The 20,232-nt window shown below is 43.0% G+C and overlaps 1 protein-coding gene and 2 non-coding genes across 3 annotated transcripts; 2 read left to right on the forward strand and 1 right to left on the reverse strand.

The window, feature by feature from the left end:
• Positions 1 to 422: 422 nt before the first annotated feature.
• On the forward strand, positions 423 to 16,110 carry LOC129841080 (Krueppel-like factor luna). Its single transcript, XM_055909184.1, has 8 exons — positions 423 to 935; positions 3,695 to 3,804; positions 4,038 to 4,149; positions 4,310 to 4,470; positions 7,078 to 7,168; positions 7,455 to 7,582; positions 14,000 to 14,099; positions 14,576 to 16,110. Exons 1-8 carry the CDS (start codon positions 638 to 640, stop codon positions 15,580 to 15,582), a joined length of 2,007 nt encoding a protein of 668 aa, XP_055765159.1. The 5' UTR covers positions 423 to 637; the 3' UTR covers positions 15,583 to 16,110.
• Positions 16,111 to 16,322: 212 nt separating this feature from the next.
• Positions 16,323 to 16,395, forward strand: trnak-cuu (transfer RNA lysine (anticodon CUU)). Its single transcript has one exon. It is a non-coding gene; the product is annotated as a tRNA-Lys (tRNA).
• A 964-nt stretch (positions 16,396 to 17,359) lies between these two features.
• trnae-cuc (transfer RNA glutamic acid (anticodon CUC)) lies at positions 17,360 to 17,431 on the reverse strand. Its single transcript has one exon. It is a non-coding gene; the product is annotated as a tRNA-Glu (tRNA).
• Between the last annotated feature and the right edge of the window lie 2,801 nt (positions 17,432 to 20,232).

Raw genomic sequence — 20,232 nt, forward strand, 5'->3', positions numbered from 1 at the left:
TTTGGCACATAGAATAGTTTTCTCTCTATAAGCCAATATGCAATTTATATGCCTATAGTGTATTGCATTGGGACCAATGGAGTGAGTGGAGTAGAGTGTTTCTGGGCATATAGAAATTATACTCATATATATTCTACAGACACTAGTGAGTAATCGCAACCCCACTTTTACGTCGGCACCTAGAAGAGTTATCTCTATAAACCAATATGTATTTCATATACAATGTATTGTATAGAGGGGATTTATTTGACATTGGAACATCTTAAAACCCGCATTTAATACAAATGTCACTTAAATATATAAAAAATGACTCCTGTTTCATATATCATGAATAAATATAGGTTAATTACACTTTTCTACTATTACGTGAGGAACTTTTATTTAGAACGTTTCCTATATTCCGTGACCCGGAAATAATTTGTTTGTGTTGCTGACGAAAGGCTGGTAGTACAGAAGAAGAAACTGGAGCTACAGAGCTAGTAAACTACTGCTTTTAGGTCTCTATTTATGTTTAATCACTTCGTCCAACTTAGTCTTTGTCGATATTGGAAGTGAACGTGATTCAATATATCCAATATACATCGCATGAGACTGTGTATTTATCGACTTTTAGTGCTCGCGAGCCAGTCGTCCAAAAATGTCGAGTCGCCTTGCGTTCCAGACACAGCTAGCTTCCATTATGGAGGTATTGGCCAATGCAGCCGTGGCAGAAATCTGCAAACTGGTAGACGACGATTATGCGGTTGTAAGTTTGCAAATGTCACAATGCCAAAGGGAGAACAAAGGTTTGAAGCGAAAGCTGAATCTTCTCGAGTTGAAGATGGCCCGTGGTTACGCCGAACGAAGGCTACGGGAAAGCGCAATGAACAGCCGTCCCAACAGCAGAGTTCATATCAACACCAATGAGAAATTTAGAGGGTCGTCTTCATCAACTGGTAAGAAGACTGTAATGCCATACCATATCTGATACTAGTTTATTGGATTACCCTGCTGATAAAGTAAATTTAAAAAACACCACTGGAAAATAGGTCTGGGTGACATGGCCAAAATATCATAATACGTATTTATTTTTATTTTTGACTGTATGACGATATTTGACTGTTCTGAATAATAAAAGTTCTAAGTATACTTTCTGGGAGGTACATAAAAAAACATGTTTTTAATGGACTTTGTTCATTCTTATTGCTTTATACTGTTAAATCAAACTTTAGCCAAAAATAATAGGAGGACAACTGACAGTAAAGTAGTCCTTTTTGTAGAACATTACATAGGAATCAAAGTCCTAGCCTCAAACTCTGGTACTCGACCAATTGTTTCCATTTGCATAGTTATTTGTTAATTTCCAGCATTTGAATCAATTCATTTCCTGCACAAACTTATAATTGTGTGATTTACCCACTAAAGTTTCATGTCTTAGTATGCCTCTATTTTGTAAAAAAGTAATTTCATGTGCACTCAAATCAAAACGTTAGATTTTTTTCCAGGCCTCAAAATGTGTCTTCTGATGGGATTTAAGCATTGACATGGACTCAGAACATCAATTTTCGTTGTTTCTCTATGAATAATAATATTGCCCATTTGAACCATTTTGAGCACTTGGCAGCATCAGTCACCAGTAGGTCATTATCAACCATGTTGTGGTGTATATTTATGCGGTTAATTCCCGACTTTTCTATCTTCCAGTCGCCAGATCTGCAGCTTGTAGAGCCTGGGGGGGGGGGGGGGGAGAAATCTGAATTCCGGGAAAATACAAAAGAGTTTCTTGGGCCTTATTGCTTAAATAAACAACTGAGGGTCTGAGGGCTGTGCTCCACATGACACAACGCAGAGTGCCTGGATACAGCCCTTAGCCGTGGCATATTGGTCATATACCACAAACCCCCAAGGTGCCTTATTGCTATTATAAACTGGTTACCAACGTTATTAGAAGAGTAAAAATAAATGTTTTGTCGTACCCGTGGAATACGGTCTGATATACCACAGCTTTCAGCCAATCAGCATTCAGGGCTTGAACCGCCCAGTTTATAATAACCATTCTTTTACAAGGTATATTGACAGAACACACAATTTGTACACCAAGGATCTGGGGTTGCAGGGTAGAGAAGTGAAGAATGTGCCTATTTGAAAGTAGCTCATGCTAAAAAAGGTTGGAGACCCTTACCCTTTTCCTAACCTTAACCTAATTCTCCTAACCTGCTGGGTAAGTTCTCCTAAAAATGTTGACAAGCTGTATCCCTTCTAGACAAAACCCTTGTCCATCTGTAGTTGACTTGTGCTAGAAAGTTAGTTAGCAGTTTTCAGTTATCCATTTTCTATCAGCAGTTACAAAACTGCTGATTGCCATAGTTTTTTCGAGTCATTACTGAATTATTTAATGTAACAAATAAAACATTAATATAGCATTATAGAAGTTAGTCAACATTTTTTACATTTTACTGCCTAGCCCTACTGGAAAACCATCAACTTGTGTGATATTGACACCCCCCCCCCCCCCCCCCCCATTGGTGCTACATATAGAGTCATTGGGGCCACCTACACTGAGTGTACAAAACAGGAATCTGAATTCACTGTCATGTTCGTGGAACCATTCCTGGACAATCTTAGCCTTGTGGCATGGGGCAGTATCCTGCTGGAAAAAAATATTCACAGATGGATACACTGCTGCAATGAAGGGATGCGCCTGATTGGCAACGATGTTCGGATTTCCTGTGGCATTCAAACGTTGCTCCGCTTTTATCAAGGGGCCCAATGTGTGCCATGAAAACACACCCCACACTATCACACCACCACCAGTCTGTAATGTTGACACGCGGTATGATGGATGCATGTACTCGTGGTTTTCTCCATACCCTAGTCCTCTCATCAATGTAAAGCAGCAGGAACCAGGGATTCATCAGACCAGGCAATGTTTTTCCACTTCTCCAGTGTCCAGTGTTTTTGTTCCTTAGCCCACTGCAACCACATTTTCTTGTATTTTGCTGAGAGAAGTGGAACTCTATAAGGTTGTCAGCTGCCATACACCATTTGTGTCACGGACCAACGAGTTGTGCATTTTATGGGTCTTTGGGCACCGACGTTGTAGTGGACTGTCAGTTGACTAACTATAGCCCATCTGTTTCTCTGCACAATTCGTGTCAGCCTCCTTTGTCCCCTTTCATCAATGATCTGTTTTTGACCACTGGCATGCCGTTGGCCTGATGTCCTTTGGGTGTTGGACCGTTCTTGATACACACGGGAAACTGTTGAGCGTGAAACCCAGCAACGTTGCAGTTCTTGACACACTCAAGTCGTTGCGCCTGGCACCTACTACCATACCCCATTAAAGGCACTTCAATATTTTGTCTTGCCCATTCATCCTCTGAATGGCACATATACACAATCCATGTCTCAATTGTCTGAATGCTTTTAAAAATATTTTTTTAACCTGTCTCCTTACCTTCATCTGCACAGATTGAAGTGGATTTAACAGGTGACATCAAGGGATTAGGGATCATAGCTTTCACCTGGATTCACCTGGTCAGTCTGTCATGGAAAGAGCATGTTCCTAATGTTTTGTACACTCACTGTATACAGTCATTGGGACCCACCTTTGTTTTGGTCATTTAAAATCTGACAAAGCTCATCTAGGCCAATGTGACCTTGAGAGAACCTGCAATTTTTTTCAAGTAAGTTTAAACTTTTTTTTTAATCGTAGGTGGTGTCTACGACATACAGCTAGATCCCATGGGGATGTGGTCAGGAGGCCCTGGAGCCAATAATGATCACAACAGTTCTCAGATGCATCCCAACCCCATCCGAGACAAGGTAAGTTCAAGAAACCTATCCTGTAATACTGGTTGTCAATGTCTTACACAGTTCAAGAAAACAAATATACTTGCTGGCTAACTGTTATATTCCATTATAGCATAGTCCTACAGTACACAATGGCCCATTTTAACCATTTTGAGCACTTGGCAGCATCAGTCACCAGTAGGTCATTATCAACCATATTGTGGTGTATATTTATGCGGTTAATTCCCGACTTTTCTATCTTCCAGTCGCCAGATCTGCAGCTTGTGGAGCCTGAGTCTCTGCTGGTCAAAGAGGAGAGGATGGAGGATCCTCTTGGAGATGCAGAGGCAGACGACGTACCACTGATTGGAGAGGACGGTGTGTGTGTTAGTTTGTATGCTGTGTTGCAGATACTGTAATTACTCACCCTATGCATTTGATCAACATCAAGACTCTATTCTCACACTACTCAACCTGGCCATACCTTTAACTTGAGTTAAACATTAACCTGCTCTCATTCCCTTTCTCTCTCTTCCAGGACTGGTGGAGTGTGGACCTCGTGGAGGCAGCGGTAGAACTGGCCCTGGGGACACCACATCCCATCCACCCGCTTCAGCCCATGGCCCAGAGCAGGTCAGCCAGCCTCAGCACCCCGAGCAGCAGCAGCAGCAGGGCCCCAGGAACAGGCATCGTGTGGAGGTCAGTGGCTCGGCACATCTCCTTAAGTCTGACAGTGAACCCCAACACGCAGGACTGCTGCACCAACCCCACCCTGCTGAGCTTGATATGTACAGTGGTGATGACGACAGAGGGGACGGTCTGGGGCCGCTGGTCTCGTTCTTTAATGAGAGCAGCCAGGCAGAGACGGCCGGGCAGCCATCTTGTTCTTACAGCACAGTCGCCGAGGCCGCCGCGTCGTTTCAGTCCGGGCACCGCCGTCCACTTCCTGCTTCGGTCACTATCCACCGCCATCTCCCGGGGAACCGAGAGGAGGTTCTGAACATTGACTCGGAGGAGGAAGGGAAGGCGCCTCTGGAGAAGTGGGGCCGCGACAGTGGAATGTCTGCAACGTTTGGGGGAGGAGGCAGGTTCCAAGGTAACCATGGCAACATGGCCGCCCCATCACAATCTCGCTCCATCAGTGACATTGCGATGCCGTCGACTTCTGACGCAAACGGGTGGGCACACGGCGGCGGGGGCAGAAACACTGGCGGCGGCAACACTGGCTTCCCCCTGACGAGGGACGGCAAGGTCCCCCACAGGACCAGTGCCCGGGAGAAACTGTTCATCTGCAACTTCTGCGGCAAGGCGTTCAACCGGCCCAAGAAAGTAGAGATCCACCTGAGGACCCACACAGGGGAGAGGCCGTTCAGATGCAACACCTGTGGGAATATGTTCTCCGAGGCTGGCAACCTGAAGAAGCACCAGAGGGTCCATACAGGGGAGAAACCCTTCCACTGTGAGCTCTGTGGGAAAGGATTTGCCTGGATACGCAACCTCAAGACCCACCACGAGAGGAACCATCCAGACGTATATCCCCCGGACATGAGCCCTAGTTTTATCCCACCTGCACCACTGCCCACTCATATGGTCAAGTGCCACAAAGAAGAACATAGGCAAATTACGGTTGGCCCAGAACAGAGCAGCACGGCTGGCCCTTAAATGTACACTGAGGGCTAATATCAAAAACATGCGTGTCAATCGCTCCTGGCTCAAAGTAGAGAGCTTTACTGCGTTACTACTTTGTGAGCGGTATTGACATGTTGAAAGCACCAAACTGTCCGTTCAGGCCGCTAACACAGCAGAGACACACATACATACCCCAAAAGACATGCCACCAGGGGGTCTCTTCACAGTCCCCAAGTCCAGAACACACACTGGGAAATGCTCAGTACTACATAGATGGAACTCTCTTCCACATCAAGTAACTCAAGCGCGCAGTAAAATCTGATAAAAATAAATAAATAAAAATAAAACAACACCTTATGGCACAACGCGGACTGTGAAGAGACGGGCGCATATGCTAACACACGCACTCTCAGACATGCATTGTAATGTTGTAGATGTATTGTTTTTATATTTTGTGATTTTAATTGTTTTAATCCTGTTTGGCCCCTCCCTGGGCAGCAGCTAGTGGAGATCCTAATAAATATGGATATAAATGAGCTTCACCTAGGGTGGGGAGGGGGCCCTGACTTACTCATTTAGTTCTTCTTACTCATTAAGCTAATCAAGTTTCCACTGTGTTTTAGAAACCAGCCTAATGTTTCGAGCCAGGAGGATTCAACCTTATGAATAGTTTGACAAACTAACAAACTTAACACTGCTCTAGGGTCAGTCATCATGAACTCATGATGGAGGCCCCAATAGATGGGTACGCGTGGAAATGTTCCTGGGTATGATGGGTGGTTTTGATTATGTACATAAGACATTTCATATCAGTGGACTAATGAAGGGTGAATATCTGACCCAAAATATGCTACCGATAAGGTATTCGTGGTAAATGTCAACCTTAAAGAGTAAATCTGGAGTGGATGATGCTGGTTAGCTTTGTGTACATATTTAAAATTGTACTGTATATCTAACGCTAAAGGGGATATTGGACAAATTCACTTTGTAAATAAGTTATTTAATGCCAGTTTATGAAGGAGTGGCAGTTTTACTATAACAATTTTTCCAACATGTATTACAATGCCTCTTCTATGTTTTTTTTTGTTTTTCTACATATGGAACTATTATGAATAAAATACATTCCTTACCCTGAGGTTTCTGTCATTATTGAAATGAATAGGCAATAGAGGGTTTATATGGCGGACAAAGGAAAGCTGAAGGGATTCAAACGATTCACCGATAAGAAAAGCTGTACTGGAGCTGCTTGAAAGTGTGACACAGAAACATCTCCCACCACCTGCAAGAACACTCAAATAGTTAATATTTGTTTAATCCTTATCGAGCAAGACATGTTTGTTAATCTTCTAATAAATTCTTAATGTCACTTAATATTTGTTAAATAAATGATATCAAATCACTCAAACCCATAAGGTCACTATAACCACAATAGTAATTGGAGAGGTCCAATATTCAGAGGTTCTGAGTAAGACATCCATTCACTAATCAGATGATGCAACAAGATGCATATCAAACATCTATAGCTACATAAAATACTTGTTGCATACATGTAAGATGTACACAATTTATAATCATTGGTCCATAGATTTATTCCAGTCACACAGTGCGATTTAGAGATGAATACGATTCATTGCGTAATTGTGAAATCTAATTCCTGATCCGTCCCTGTGTTTCCAGTCTGCAGCGGTGGAGAACAGAGACCCTGACATCCTGCTGATCAAGGTGGAGGATCTGGACCCACGGGGTGGAGGACTCGGCATCCAGGAGGGTGAGTGGAGACTACAGGGGTGGAGGGCTGGGTGTGGTGATAGTGGGTAGTGGTGCTAACAGCAGGGCTTGGTAATCAAGGTGTTAGACCAATGACACAAGGCTAGTTAGATCCCATGTAAAGACTATATGCTGTTGCATCCATCCTTGACTGTTCCAGAGCATAAAGCTTTGAAAACATGTTATCATGGCATTGACATTCCCCAAGTTTAGCTCCATCGTGAGATCTCCCATTGATTTCAACAACAGCCAGTGGTGTGATTGTGACGCTGTGTTCTCTTCTCAAGGGCCGGAGGAGTCCAGCAGAGACAACTACAGAGGAGGAGCATTACCCTTGGAGGCCACCCACCACAACTCACCCCCAGACCACACCCACCACCACCACCCCGGGACGACCAGGCACCACACCACGGAGGTCAGCTATGGCCGTGTGTCGTACGAGAACCACCCCCTTCCGCTGTGGACGAATGGGGGCAGTGGTGGTTGTGGTGACGCTAGCGTCCCAGGGCCATCCTCCCTCAACCTCTCCTACCCAGCAGGCCCAGGCATGCTGATCATGGGAGGGAGGATGGGGCCTGCTGGCTCTGAGATGGGTCAGAACAGGGGTTTCACTGTAGAAAGCTCCGGAAGCTTCTCAGGTTCTAGAGAGGGGTCAGAGATGGCTGGTTATGATGTCGGAATGGGGGGGTCGGACGAGGCACAGGGAGGTCAGGAGACGTACAAATGCGGTAGGAAGAAAGTGGTAAGGAAGAAGGCATACCTCTGCAAGTTCTGCGGTAAAGGGTTCTCCTCCCCGGCGAATCTAGAACCGCACCTTAGAACCCACACGGGCGAGAGGCCGTTCGGGTGCATGGTGTGCGGGAAGCACTTCTCTCAATACTGGAACCTTAAGATCCACAAGAACGTTCACACGGGGGAGAGGCCGTACGCCTGCCCGCTCTGTGGGGAACGCTTTGCCGACCCTAGCAACCTAAAGAAACACCAGAAACGACATCATCCTCAGCAGTAGTACTACAGGGGAGAGAGAAAAAATAACCTTTACTACAACACCATCTTCATCAATAATAGTACTAGATGTGACCGGGATATATCAACCATCTATTTCAATATGAGGAGGACCAGGAGGGCCAGGAGTTGTCCCTGATCACATGACAACTGATAGTTATAGGATAAAAATAGGACCCAGAGTTTTTCCTCTGGTTAGGTCACATGATCAGGAATAACTCTTGGCTGTTAATATAGACACTTAGTATTAGTAAAGGGGCTTAGGGAAGGTTTGTTAGTGAAATTTCTCGTGGACAGATGCTTGAGTATCTGAAGCAATTACGCAATATTTTAATTCTGGGTGTCCGAGATTAGTGTAGTCAGGGTAATATTGCCTTTGTCTTTTCTTTCTTATCTGATCAAGACAGTCCTTTTGATAATTCAATTCTTTTTTCTGGGTGTCCTATAGCTGGTGATGATAATAGGCATATTTACAGTTGAAGTCGGAAGTTTACATACACTTAGGTTGGAGTCATTAAAACTCGTTTTTCAACCACTCCACAAATTTCTCGTTAACAAACTATAGTTTTGGCTAGTCGGTTAGGACATCTACTTTGTGCATGACACAAGTACATTTTCTACAATTGTTTACAGACATATAATTTCACTTATAATTCACTGTATCACAATTCCAGTGGGTCAGAGGTTTACATACACTAAGTTGACTGTGCCTTTAAACAGCTTGGAAAATTCCAGAAAATGATGTCATGGCTTTAGAAGCTTCTGATAGGCTAATTGACATAATTTGAGTCAATTGGAGGTGTACCTGTGGATGTATTTCAAGACCTACCTAACCCAGTGCCTCTTTGCTTGACATCATGGGGAAATCAGCCAAGACCTCAGAAAACAAATTGTAGACCTCTACAAGTCTGGTTCATCCTTGGGAGCAATTTCTAAATGCCTGAAGGTACCACGTTCATCTGTACAAGCAAGTATAAACACCATGGGACCACGCAGCCGTCATACCGCTCAGGAAGGAGACACGTTCTCTCCTAGAGATGAACATACTTTGGTGCAAAAAGTGCAAATCAATCCCAGAACAACAGCAAAGGACCTTGTGAAGATGTTGGAGGAAACGAGTACAAAAGTATCTATATCCACAGTAAGACGAGTCCTATATTGACATAACCTGAAAGGCCACTCAGTAAGGAAGAAGCCACCTCTCTTAAACCGCCATCAAAAAGCCAGACTACGGTTTACAACTGCACATGGGGACAAAGATTGTACTTTTTGGAGAAATGTCCTCTCGTCTGATGAAACAAAAATAGAACTGTTTGGCCGTAATGACCATCGTTATGTTTGCAGGAAATAGGGGGAAGCTTGAAAGCCGAAGATCACCATCCCAACCGTGAAGCACGGGGTGGCAGGATCATATTGTGGGGGTGCTTGGCTGCATGAGGGACTGGTGCACTTCACAAAATAGATGGCATCATGAGGTAGGACAATTATGTGGATATATTAAAGCAACATCTCAAGACATCAGTCAGGAAGTTCAAGCTTGGTCGCAAATGGGTCTTCCAAATGGACAATGACCCCAAGCATACTTCCAAATTTGTGGCAAAATGGCTTAAGGACAACAAAGTCAAGCTATTGGAGTGGCCATCACAAAGCCCTGACCTCAATCCTATAGAAAATTTGTGGGCAGAACTGAAAAAGCGTGTGCGAGCAAGAAGGCCTACAAACCTGAGTCAGTTACACCAGCTCTGTCAGGAGGAATGGGCCAAAATTCAATCAACTTATTGTGGGAAGCTTGTGGAAGGCTACCTGAAACGTTTAACCCAAGTTAAACAATTTAAAGCCAATGCCAGAAAATACTAATTGAGTGTATGTAAACATCTGACCCACTGGGAATGTGATGAAGAAATAAAAGCTGAAATAAATAATTCTCTCTACTATTATTATGACATGTCACATTCTTCAAATAATGTGGCGATCCTAACTGACCTAAGACAGGGAATTTTTACAAGGATTAAATTCAGGAATTGTGAAAAACTGAGTTTAAATGTATTTGGCTAAGGTGTATGTTAACGTCTGACTTCAACTGTATTTGTTTTCTACTCATAAAGCTGTGAAAATTATAAGATGTGGTGAGAATAGTACATAGTACAAGTTTGATTCCCCTTGTAACACCAAGGTAGAGGTTCAACATACACCAAAAAACAGTAAATGGGTTGAAGTAACCATATTTGTTAGAAGTAAACATGTAAACATCTTGTTAGGTGATGGTACGACTTTATTCTTTTGAGTCCAAAATGCTCTACACTTGTAGGGATAAGTCTATTGTGTCACAATTCTGTGAAACTTTGATCGATGTCCTTATCTTGTAATGTTAAAAGAAGATTAAAGTGTTTTTTTGCAAAACCGATGAATGAATTAATGTGGTTATTAACCTTACATTACTCCATCACAGGACATTCAATTTCCTCAACTGTGACACAATATCAATATCTTAAAGAGCATTCATCACATCCACAATATATGCCAAAAATGGAAATCAAATAATTATCATTTAAAGACTTTCTCTGGTACTTTTGTATACTTTTTAATCAGTAGTTCTGAAAGTAGCACCCACGAGCCAAAAGTGGTCCCGGGAAAATTGCGTTCTTCATCACAAATGTGCAGATGTGTGCACCACGTCATTGCTCTCTTTCGCTTTACTTTGTGTGCGTCTCGCATGTTTTGTATTGTTAGGTATTACTATACTGTTGGAGCTAGAAACATAAGCATTTCACTACACCCGCGATAACAAATGGCGAGGGGCTGAATCTTATTGGTTGAAATTCGAATTACTAGGGGGCTGGCCCACATGGGGGTAAATGTGGGGAAAATGGCGCCACACAGCTTCCAGAAAACAGCTGCTTTCAAACTAGGGATTTTGTGGATAATTGAGGTAAAACGGTAATTCTGCTCATAGATTATGTATGTATGAACTACACATTGACACATCCAGCCCAAAGCGGAAGGTTCACAAAAATACTATGTACTCGCCAGTACCAGAGCATGTCTTTAACAAATTTACTCATTTTAATGAATTATTATTTATTGCCACGGAAGTCAAAACGGTGAATTAGACTTTCCTAAATATCTGTTTGATTTACAGTACGCTGAGTATACAACAAATTAGGAACACCTGCTCTTTCCATGACAGACTGACCAGGTGAAGGCTATGATCCCTTATTGTTGACACCTGTCAAATCCACTTCAGTGTAGCTGAAGGGGAGGAGACAGGTTAAATAATTATTTTTAAGCCTTGAGACAAGTAAGACATGGACTGTGTATGTATGACATTCATAGGGTGAATGTCACAGGAATGGAAATCTGAACATCATTACCAATCAGGTGCATCCATTCATGGCAGCCATCTGCGAATTGCCACAGGGCTAAGATTGTTCAGGAATGGTTCCACGAACATGTCAGTGAATTCAGCTTACTGCAATGGCCTGCCCAGTCACCAGATCTCAATCCAATTGAGCATCTGTGGGATGAGATGGAACAAGCTATTCAGAGTAGAGATCCACTAACAGCCAACTTGACACAACTGTGGAAAGCATTGAGTCAACATGGGCCAGCATCCTTGTGGAATGCTTTCCACACCTTGTTGAGTCCATGCCTTGACAAATTGAGGTTGTTCTGAAGGCAAAAGGTGGTGCAACAGAATATTACAGTAACACATCTAAATCAAATCCAATTTTATTGGTCGCGTACACATATTTAGCAGATGTTATCGCGGGTGTAGTGAAATCCTCATGTTTCTAGCTTCAACAGTATAGTAATACCTAACAATACAAAACAAATCATGTAAAATTCCCAAAAAGAAAAAGATTAAGAAATATAGAAATATTAGAACGAGCAATGTCAGTCCGGAATATAAATCTGTATGTATATTATGGTGTGTATAGACATTATGGACAGTATATGAATAGAAAAGGTGTGTACAGCAGTAGTTATATAGGATGAGCCTTGACTAGAATACAGTATATACATATGAAGTGGGTAAAACAGTATGTAAACATTATTAAAGTGACCAGTGTTCAATGACTATGTACATAGGGCAGCAGTCTCTAAGGTGCAGGGTAGAGTACTGGGTGGTAGCCGGCTAGTTACAGTGACTAAGGTTCAGGGCAGGGTACTGGGCAAAGGCCGGTTAGTGGTGACTATTTAACAGTCTGATGGCCTGGAGATACAGTGGCTTGCTAAAGTATCCCCACCCCCCCTTGGCATTTTCCTATTTTGTTGCCTTTACAACCTGGAATTAAAATACATTTTTGGGCAGTTTGTATCATTTGATTTACACGACATGCCTACCACTTTGAAGATGCAAAATATTTTTTATTGTGAAACAAACAAGAAATAAGACAAGAACACTGAAAACTTGAGCGTGCATAACTATTCACCCCCCAAAGTCAAGACTTTGTAGAGCCAACTTTTGCAGCAATTACAGCTGCAAGTCTCTTGGGGTATGTCTCTATAAGCTTGGCACATCTAGCCACTGGAATTTTAGCCCATTCTTCAAGGCTAAACTGCTCCAGCTCCTTCAAGTTGGATGGGTTCCGTTGGTGTACAGCAATCTTTAAGTCTCAATTGGATTGAGGTCTGGGCTTTGACTAGGCCATTCCAAGACATTTAAATGTTTCCCCTTAAACCACTCGAGTGTTGCTTTTGCAGTATGCTTAGGGTCATTGTCCTGCTGGAAGGTGAACCTCCGTCCCAGTCTCAAATCTCTGGAAGACTGAAACAGGTTTCTCTCAAGAATTTCCCTGTATTTAATGCCATCCATCATTCCTTCAATTCTGACCAGTTTCCCAATCCCTGCTGATGAAAAACATCCCCACAGCATGATGCTGACACCACCATGCTTCACTGTGGCGATGGTGTTCTCGGTGTGATGAGAGGTGTTGGGTTTTCCTTGATGGCCAAAAAACTCAATTTTTGTCTCAACTGACCAGAGTACCTTCTTCCAAATGTTTTGTCTTCCCACATGCCTTTTGGCGAACACCAATCGTGTTTGCTTATTTTTTCTTTAAGCAATGGCTTTTCTTCTGGCCACTCTTCCGTAAAGCCCAGCTCTGTGGAGTGTGTGGCTTAAAGTGGTCCTATGGACAGATACTCCAATCTCCGCTGTGGAGCTTTGCAGCTCCTTCAGGGTTATCTTTGGTCTCTTTCTTGCCTCTCTGATTAATACCCTTCTTGCCTGGTCTTTGAGTTTTGGTGGGCGGCCCTCTCATGGCAGTTCAAAGTTTCAGATATTTTTTTGTAACCCAAACCTGATCTGTACTTCTCCACAACTTTGTCCCTGACCTGTTTGGAGAGCTCCTTGGTCTTCATGGTGCCACTTGCTTAGTGGTGTTACAGACTCTGGGGCCTTTCAGAACAGGTGTATATATACTGAGATCATGTGAAAGATCATGTGACACTTAGATTGCACACAGGTATACTTTATTTAACTAATTATGTGACTTCTGTTGTAATGCAAATTACAGGTTGTAATGCAACAAAATAGGAAAAACGCCAAGAGGGAGGAATACTTTTGCAAGGCACTGTAGAAGCTGTTTTTTCAGTCTCTCGGTCCCAGCTTTGATGCACCTGTACTGTATCCGCCATCTAGATGGAAGTGAGGTGAACAGGCCGTGGCTGAGGTCCTTGATGATCTTCTTGGCCTTCCTGTGACACCGTGTGCTGTAGATGTTCTGGGGGGCAGGCAGTGTGCCCTCGGTGATGCGTTGGGCTGATCGCTATCTATCTAGTGTTTAGTTAATCTCATAGGCTCTTTCTCCTCTCTTCTTCCTAGCCTGCAGCTCCTGAATCAACTCCATCAACACTAAGACTGGGACAGAACCTGGGAAGTATCACAGCAACAGCAACAGGAGGACCTGACCTGACAGCAGAGTGTAAGTGGAGAATGAAAATAAACCAGGAATGCATGACAACCGTGTCGGCGCCCACCAGACAGTGTCACTGAGCCACTCACTTATAATAGTTTACTAAAAGCTATTTTCTTAATGAGGGAAACGAGGCCAGTTCAGACCCCTGTTAAGTTGAATGCACTAACTAAGTCGCCTTGGATAAGAGTGTCTGCTAAGTCAGGGTCCTGATCAGTGTCCCTTGGGTGCACGTTTTGGTTTTTGCCCTAGCACTACACAGCTGTTTCAAATAGTCAAAGCTTGATGATGAGTTGGTTATTTGAATCAAGGGCAAAAACCAGAACGTGGGGGGGGGGCAGGACTGAGTATGGGAAACCATTCCTCAAATGTACATGTAAAAAGCTTATCTAGCTTATCATCCTTTACCATGTCTTTAAACTCAGAATGAGCGTCTGAACTAGTATTTAAAATAAACACGCACCTTTTCTATGATCCTTATCCAGGTACTGGGGAGTCCTCCAGACCCACACTTCCCGCTCCTGACTCAGAAAAATGTATTGGAACCACCAGTCCCGCAGCGAGCCTAGGTAATAAAGCCAATATGCCCAAGGGAGCGCCAGGCAACACAACTCCAACCCAGACCACACAGCAGCTCAGCAAGCAGAGAGCAGCCAACACGCTAGGCTCTGAGTACTCAATGTTTGAGCTGGAGACCTTCTTCACGCGCTGGGCCCCAGACACATCGGCATCAACATCGCCCTCCGGTGGTCCCTCGTGCTCCTACACCGACAACACTACAGACACTGACCCAGACTGCCTCATTGTCGACCCAGAGCCTCAGCCCCGGCTTCCCTCAGCGACTGTCAGGCCCACAGGGGAGGGTGTGCCTTTCTCTGGGCATCAGGGAGTTCAAGCAGCCACTCTGGGTGTGGGTGGGGGCATCCAGGGGCATCCCACATGGAGCAGGGCAGCCATTTTGAGAGCGTCTCAACAAGCACATCAGCGGCAGCTTCAGCGACGCCTCAGAGCACAGCAGCTACAACAGACTCACCCAGAAAACCCAACTACCTCCACCACCAATACTAGTACCGGTATGTCTTCCCAATCTCTTCACTCCCTGGTAGGTCTACCGCCAGGGAGAGGGGCCACGGCCAAAGGCTTTGCCCACATCGAGGTGACCCTGGCTGGGCAGCAGGCAGCCCAGCTGGCCCAGCAGCACTGTGATGCTGCCGGGAGGAGAAAGAGCTACGTGTGCCGAGCCTGCGGTAAGGCCTTCACCGGTCAGTCCAACCTGGAGGCTCACCAGAGGGTACACACAGGGGAGAAGCCGTTCAGGTGTGCCACCTGTGGGAAGATGTTCTCAGAGGCTGGCAACCTGAAGAAGCACCAGAGGGTTCATACGGGGGAGAAACCCTTTGCCTGTAGCCACTGTGGGAAGTGCTTCGCCTGGATATGCAACCTCAAGACGCACCAGCAATCAGTCTGTGGAGATGGAGGAGGAGGGGTGTGAGGCATAGAATTAGAATCAGTAGACTGGATGGACATGGTTATAAAATCTACAATAGAATATTGCTGAGACAGACATCAATGGGAATTCATTCTAATTGTAATAATGTGAGACCGACAATCCCCCAAACCTCCAAAACAAACACTACAATATAAAGGAAATGTAAAAGGGATTAGCAGAAAGTTGTCTTTACAGGTGACACTTTTTTCCTTTGTTCAACTCCAGATTGTTGTTACAGTAGTTAAAGTAAGGGCCTTGTAATTTTATGGCCGACACACTATGTTAGGCGATTATTAGATAAAGTTTCTTTATTGGAAACTGAAATGTGGAATTAATATCGAATATCTTGTACATATTATATGAACAAATGTGTTCCAAGACATGTATTTTTTATATTATTAGGGTAGACCTTTTTTTATTTGCAAGATTTAACATGTACTAAATAAATGTCAATGTGTCAATATATGTGCAATAGCAAGACATGTGGCCATAGACAGTGACATCAAAATAAACATATTTTCTTAACACAATAATTTTGGTACCAAATATTCACATCGATTATGAACTGTTCTGTTATTTTGTGAGACCAGCAGGTTGGTTTGAAAACCATTTTTCGTTAGTGGGCCTTCAGTCATTGTGTAATATTAAATGCTACTGCAATGTGGCAAAACGCCACAACTACTTTCTTTTCAGATCATCCCGCCCTTCTTTCAAAATCATCTGCAAATGCGGAATGTTGATAGGCCCGGCTAGCTCAGTCGGTAGAGCATGAGACTCTTAATCTCAGGGTCGTGGGTTCGAGCCCCACGTTGGGCGCTCTTTTTTCATTAAACCTTTGAAACGAACATTATAATACATTTGGCTCTTACGGGTGGAAGTGTGTTGCGTAACGACAAATGTTTTATGTAATTCCGCTACTATATCGATCGCTTCATACTCCATACATTCATCGTGGAAAATAAACGCTAGTGAGCGAGTGATGTGGATGGCTAGCATGTCAGGTAGCTAGGCTCAATACAGGCATTTTTCTATCGATTCCCTTAAAAATATAATTAATAAAACATACGATGTATAAATACACCACGGTACATGATGGTGAAAATATTAGCAGAGGATGGTTTCGATCCAGCCACTCCTGCGTAACGTTGCTAATGTAGCAGGTGTAAAATAAAATCTCTGGGTTAGTGTACATCTGTATTCTTCGTAGTGGTGTTGTCTCTGGTTGGTTGTCGAGGTTCAATTGTTGGTACATTTTGGTTGCGGATATGGTAAAAAAGAACTAGCAGAGGATGGTTTCGATCCATCGACCTCTGGGTTATGGGCCCAGCACGCTTCCGCTGCGCCACTCTGCTCTGGAGCTGTTAAGGAAAATATTCTGTTGGTAAACCTGAGGGGTCGAACATATTACTTTTATATTACCTGCAGTATTCATTGCCAAATTGCATATTATTTGTATTTATTTTTGTACCCATAATTTGTCATCATTACATTACAGTTCAATACATTCATACACTTCCCTTCCACCCATTCAAAAACGATTAGCTACCTTTTCAGAAGGTAAACATTTAACAATACTCTTGTTTCACACATACAATGTGCATAATATATCATGTATATATATATTTTACATGTACTCTGATTTATTTGAGCATTTACTGGATCTATTTATGCTTTCGAACATTACTAACAAAGATTTTTTATATAACTTTTTATAACCCTTTTTCTACTTGTGTTACAATCTGCATGGGGTTACACGACTGAGAATGAAGAAAATAAGTAGTTCCCTGACCGGGAATCGAACCCGGGCCGCGGCGGTGAGAGCGCCGAATCCTAACCACTAGACCACCAGGGAAGGCTAAAAAAGAAGCGAATGTTTGACTATTCATCTGCATTACTCTCCGAACCTTCTCTTTTCAACTATCGAAATGGAGGTAGAGGATGTTTTCACAATGAAAAAAAATCTTCACTTGTACTAGCATTAAAAAGATTGCGTTTTGACCACGTGCTTTAAGACCCAAACGGGGTTCCATAATAATGTATATTATTTCACTTGAAACCCACGGAGGTGTAGGAACGCCATGAAAGCTGGAAAACCCTTTACTCTCTACTCAGTCGAACCAAGGTTACATCCGTAACCCAACGTTCTCTTTTATTTTCGTAACGGTCGCCAAACAGCCTATGGGAGAGGCTGCACCAAAGAGGTCGTTCAGACAACAGAGTAGGATAACTCACATTTTAAGTTAGTCCAGATGAGTCCCTGGGATGTCCTTTCAACTATGGTACACAACCATATACACAAGCAAGCTGAAAGCTAGAACTTAGATGAGGCTTCAATTGGGTTCAACAGCACCAAGAGTGGAAGGCCTTTGTATAGACATCCATCTTACTGATGGTTGATAAGTATAGGTTTTCTTATATGGGTTGAGAGAGCGTGCCATGTCCAACACCACAGATCCCACTGATGGTGTGGACATAACATTGAGTCTGTAGCAGGGCTTGTTGTGGTGACCATATGTATTATCTCAAAATATAGTCCTTATTTAACAATGCTTACCTAGCTATGAAAGCCATTGAAGCAGACCTAAAGTAATTTATGTAATATATATATTTTTTACAAGCAAATATTTTATGCAAATTGCAATTCTAATATAGCATTGCCAATATGAACCTCTTGACTTCTCAACCGCCTGGTACAGCTCTGTAATTTCCTAATTAAACATAAAGTAGTAAAAAATGTATATTGGAAGTTCTTATTAGAGATGTTAGTAATAGGAATTGACAGTGAAATAATTTGTTCAACATGTTTTTCTAGTAGTGACAGTTAACGGTTACAATGTGGTTATGTTTTCGTGCAAACGCACAGATGGATTGACACTAACAGCTGTGCACGGCCTAAAAAACAAGACCAAAACATCTCTGCCCTCCTTTCAACTCTGCCAGCTCTCTTTCTGGTAAACATCTTCAATTTATTGCAATTTCCAAGACACCGGAGAGTGTGACCTACAGCTATCTAGTGTAACAGCTAGCTAGCTCCAGTCCTGCGTTTTGGGATGGGTCTGTTGGAGCCCCCCACGCCGATGAATGATCATGCTGCTTCTCCCCCTTCGGAGCCCAAAACCAAGAACTGCGATCTGTCCCCCGCTATGAGAGCCAAGTTCGAACGGAATAGACAGCGGCCTGTGATGCTGAGGCAAGCCCGCCTGGCCAACAGACCATCGGCTGGAGAGGGGGGTGGAACCTCGGCTAAAGTCGCCAAGACAGTCGACTCTGGTGGAGGGTTCTTCATTGATGAAGAGGAGAAGCAAAGGACCAAGAAAGTGGTGAATCAACCAGGTATGTGGATTAATAATCAATTAAACATTGCTGGGGGCTTCAAGATATTCATATCTGTTGCATAATGTAATCTCTCTCATCTGTCAAGATGTGTAACAGAGAAAGATGCATTGGTGGTTCATGTGCGCCCTCTTGTGGATTCATGTCATACCACATGCCAGTTGCTGAGGAGTCCGTTTTTTAAAATCATTTGTAAATAATGCCATAATAAATTATTTACGGCACACGTGACAACCAACCACTATCTGAATGACTAGTAACTCAGTGTTTGACGACAAAAGCACCTTGGCTGAATTCTCCTCCTAGCACTCTTTCCAAACATATATATATATATATATACATATATATATACATATATATACATATATGTATATATAGTACCAGTCAAAAGTTTAGACACACCTACTCATTCCAGGGTTGTTCTTTATTTTTTACTATTTTCTACATTGTAGAATAATAGTGAAGACATCAAAACTATGAAATAACACATATGGAATCATGTAATAACCCCAAAAAATGTTAAACAAATCAAAATATATTCTATATTTGAAAATCTTTAACCTTTGCCTTGATGACAGCTTTGCACACTCTTGGCATTCTCTCAACCAGCTTCATGAGGTAGACACCTGTACTGCATTTCAATTAACAGGTGTGCCTTCTTAAAAGTTAAGTTGTGGAATTTCTTTCCTTCTTAATGCATTTGAGCCAGTCAGTTATGTTGTGTGTCAAGGTAGGCGTGATATACAGAAGATAGCCCTATTTGGTAAAAGACCAAGTCCATATTATGGCAAGAACAGCTCAAATAAGCAAAGATAAACAACAGTCCATCATTACTTTAAGATATGGTCAGTTAATCCGGAAAACTTCAAGAACTTTGAACGGTTCTTCAAGTGCAGTCGCAAAAACCATCAAGCGCTATGATGAAACTGGCTCCCATGAGGACCGCCACAGGAATGGAAGACCCAGTTACCTCTGCTACAGAGGATAAGTTCATTAGAGTTAACTGCACCTCAGATTTCAGCCCAATTAAATGCTTCAGAGTTCAAGTAACAGACACATCTCAACATCAACTGTTCAGAGGAGACTGAGTGAATCAGGCATTCATGGTCGAATTGCTGCAAAAAAAACACTACTAAAGGACACCAATAATAAGAAGAGACTTGCTTGGGCCAAGAAACACAAGCAATGGACATTAGACCGGTAGAAATCTGTCCTTTGGTCTGTTGAGTCCAAATTTGAGATTTTTGGATCCAACTGCCGTGTCTTTGTGAGACGCAGAGTAGGTGAACGGATGATCTCCACGTGTGTGGGTGCTTTGCT

This window comes from Salvelinus fontinalis, chromosome 42 (genome assembly GCF_029448725.1).
Source record: "Salvelinus fontinalis isolate EN_2023a chromosome 42, ASM2944872v1, whole genome shotgun sequence".
Taxonomy (NCBI): domain Eukaryota; kingdom Metazoa; phylum Chordata; class Actinopteri; order Salmoniformes; family Salmonidae; genus Salvelinus; species Salvelinus fontinalis.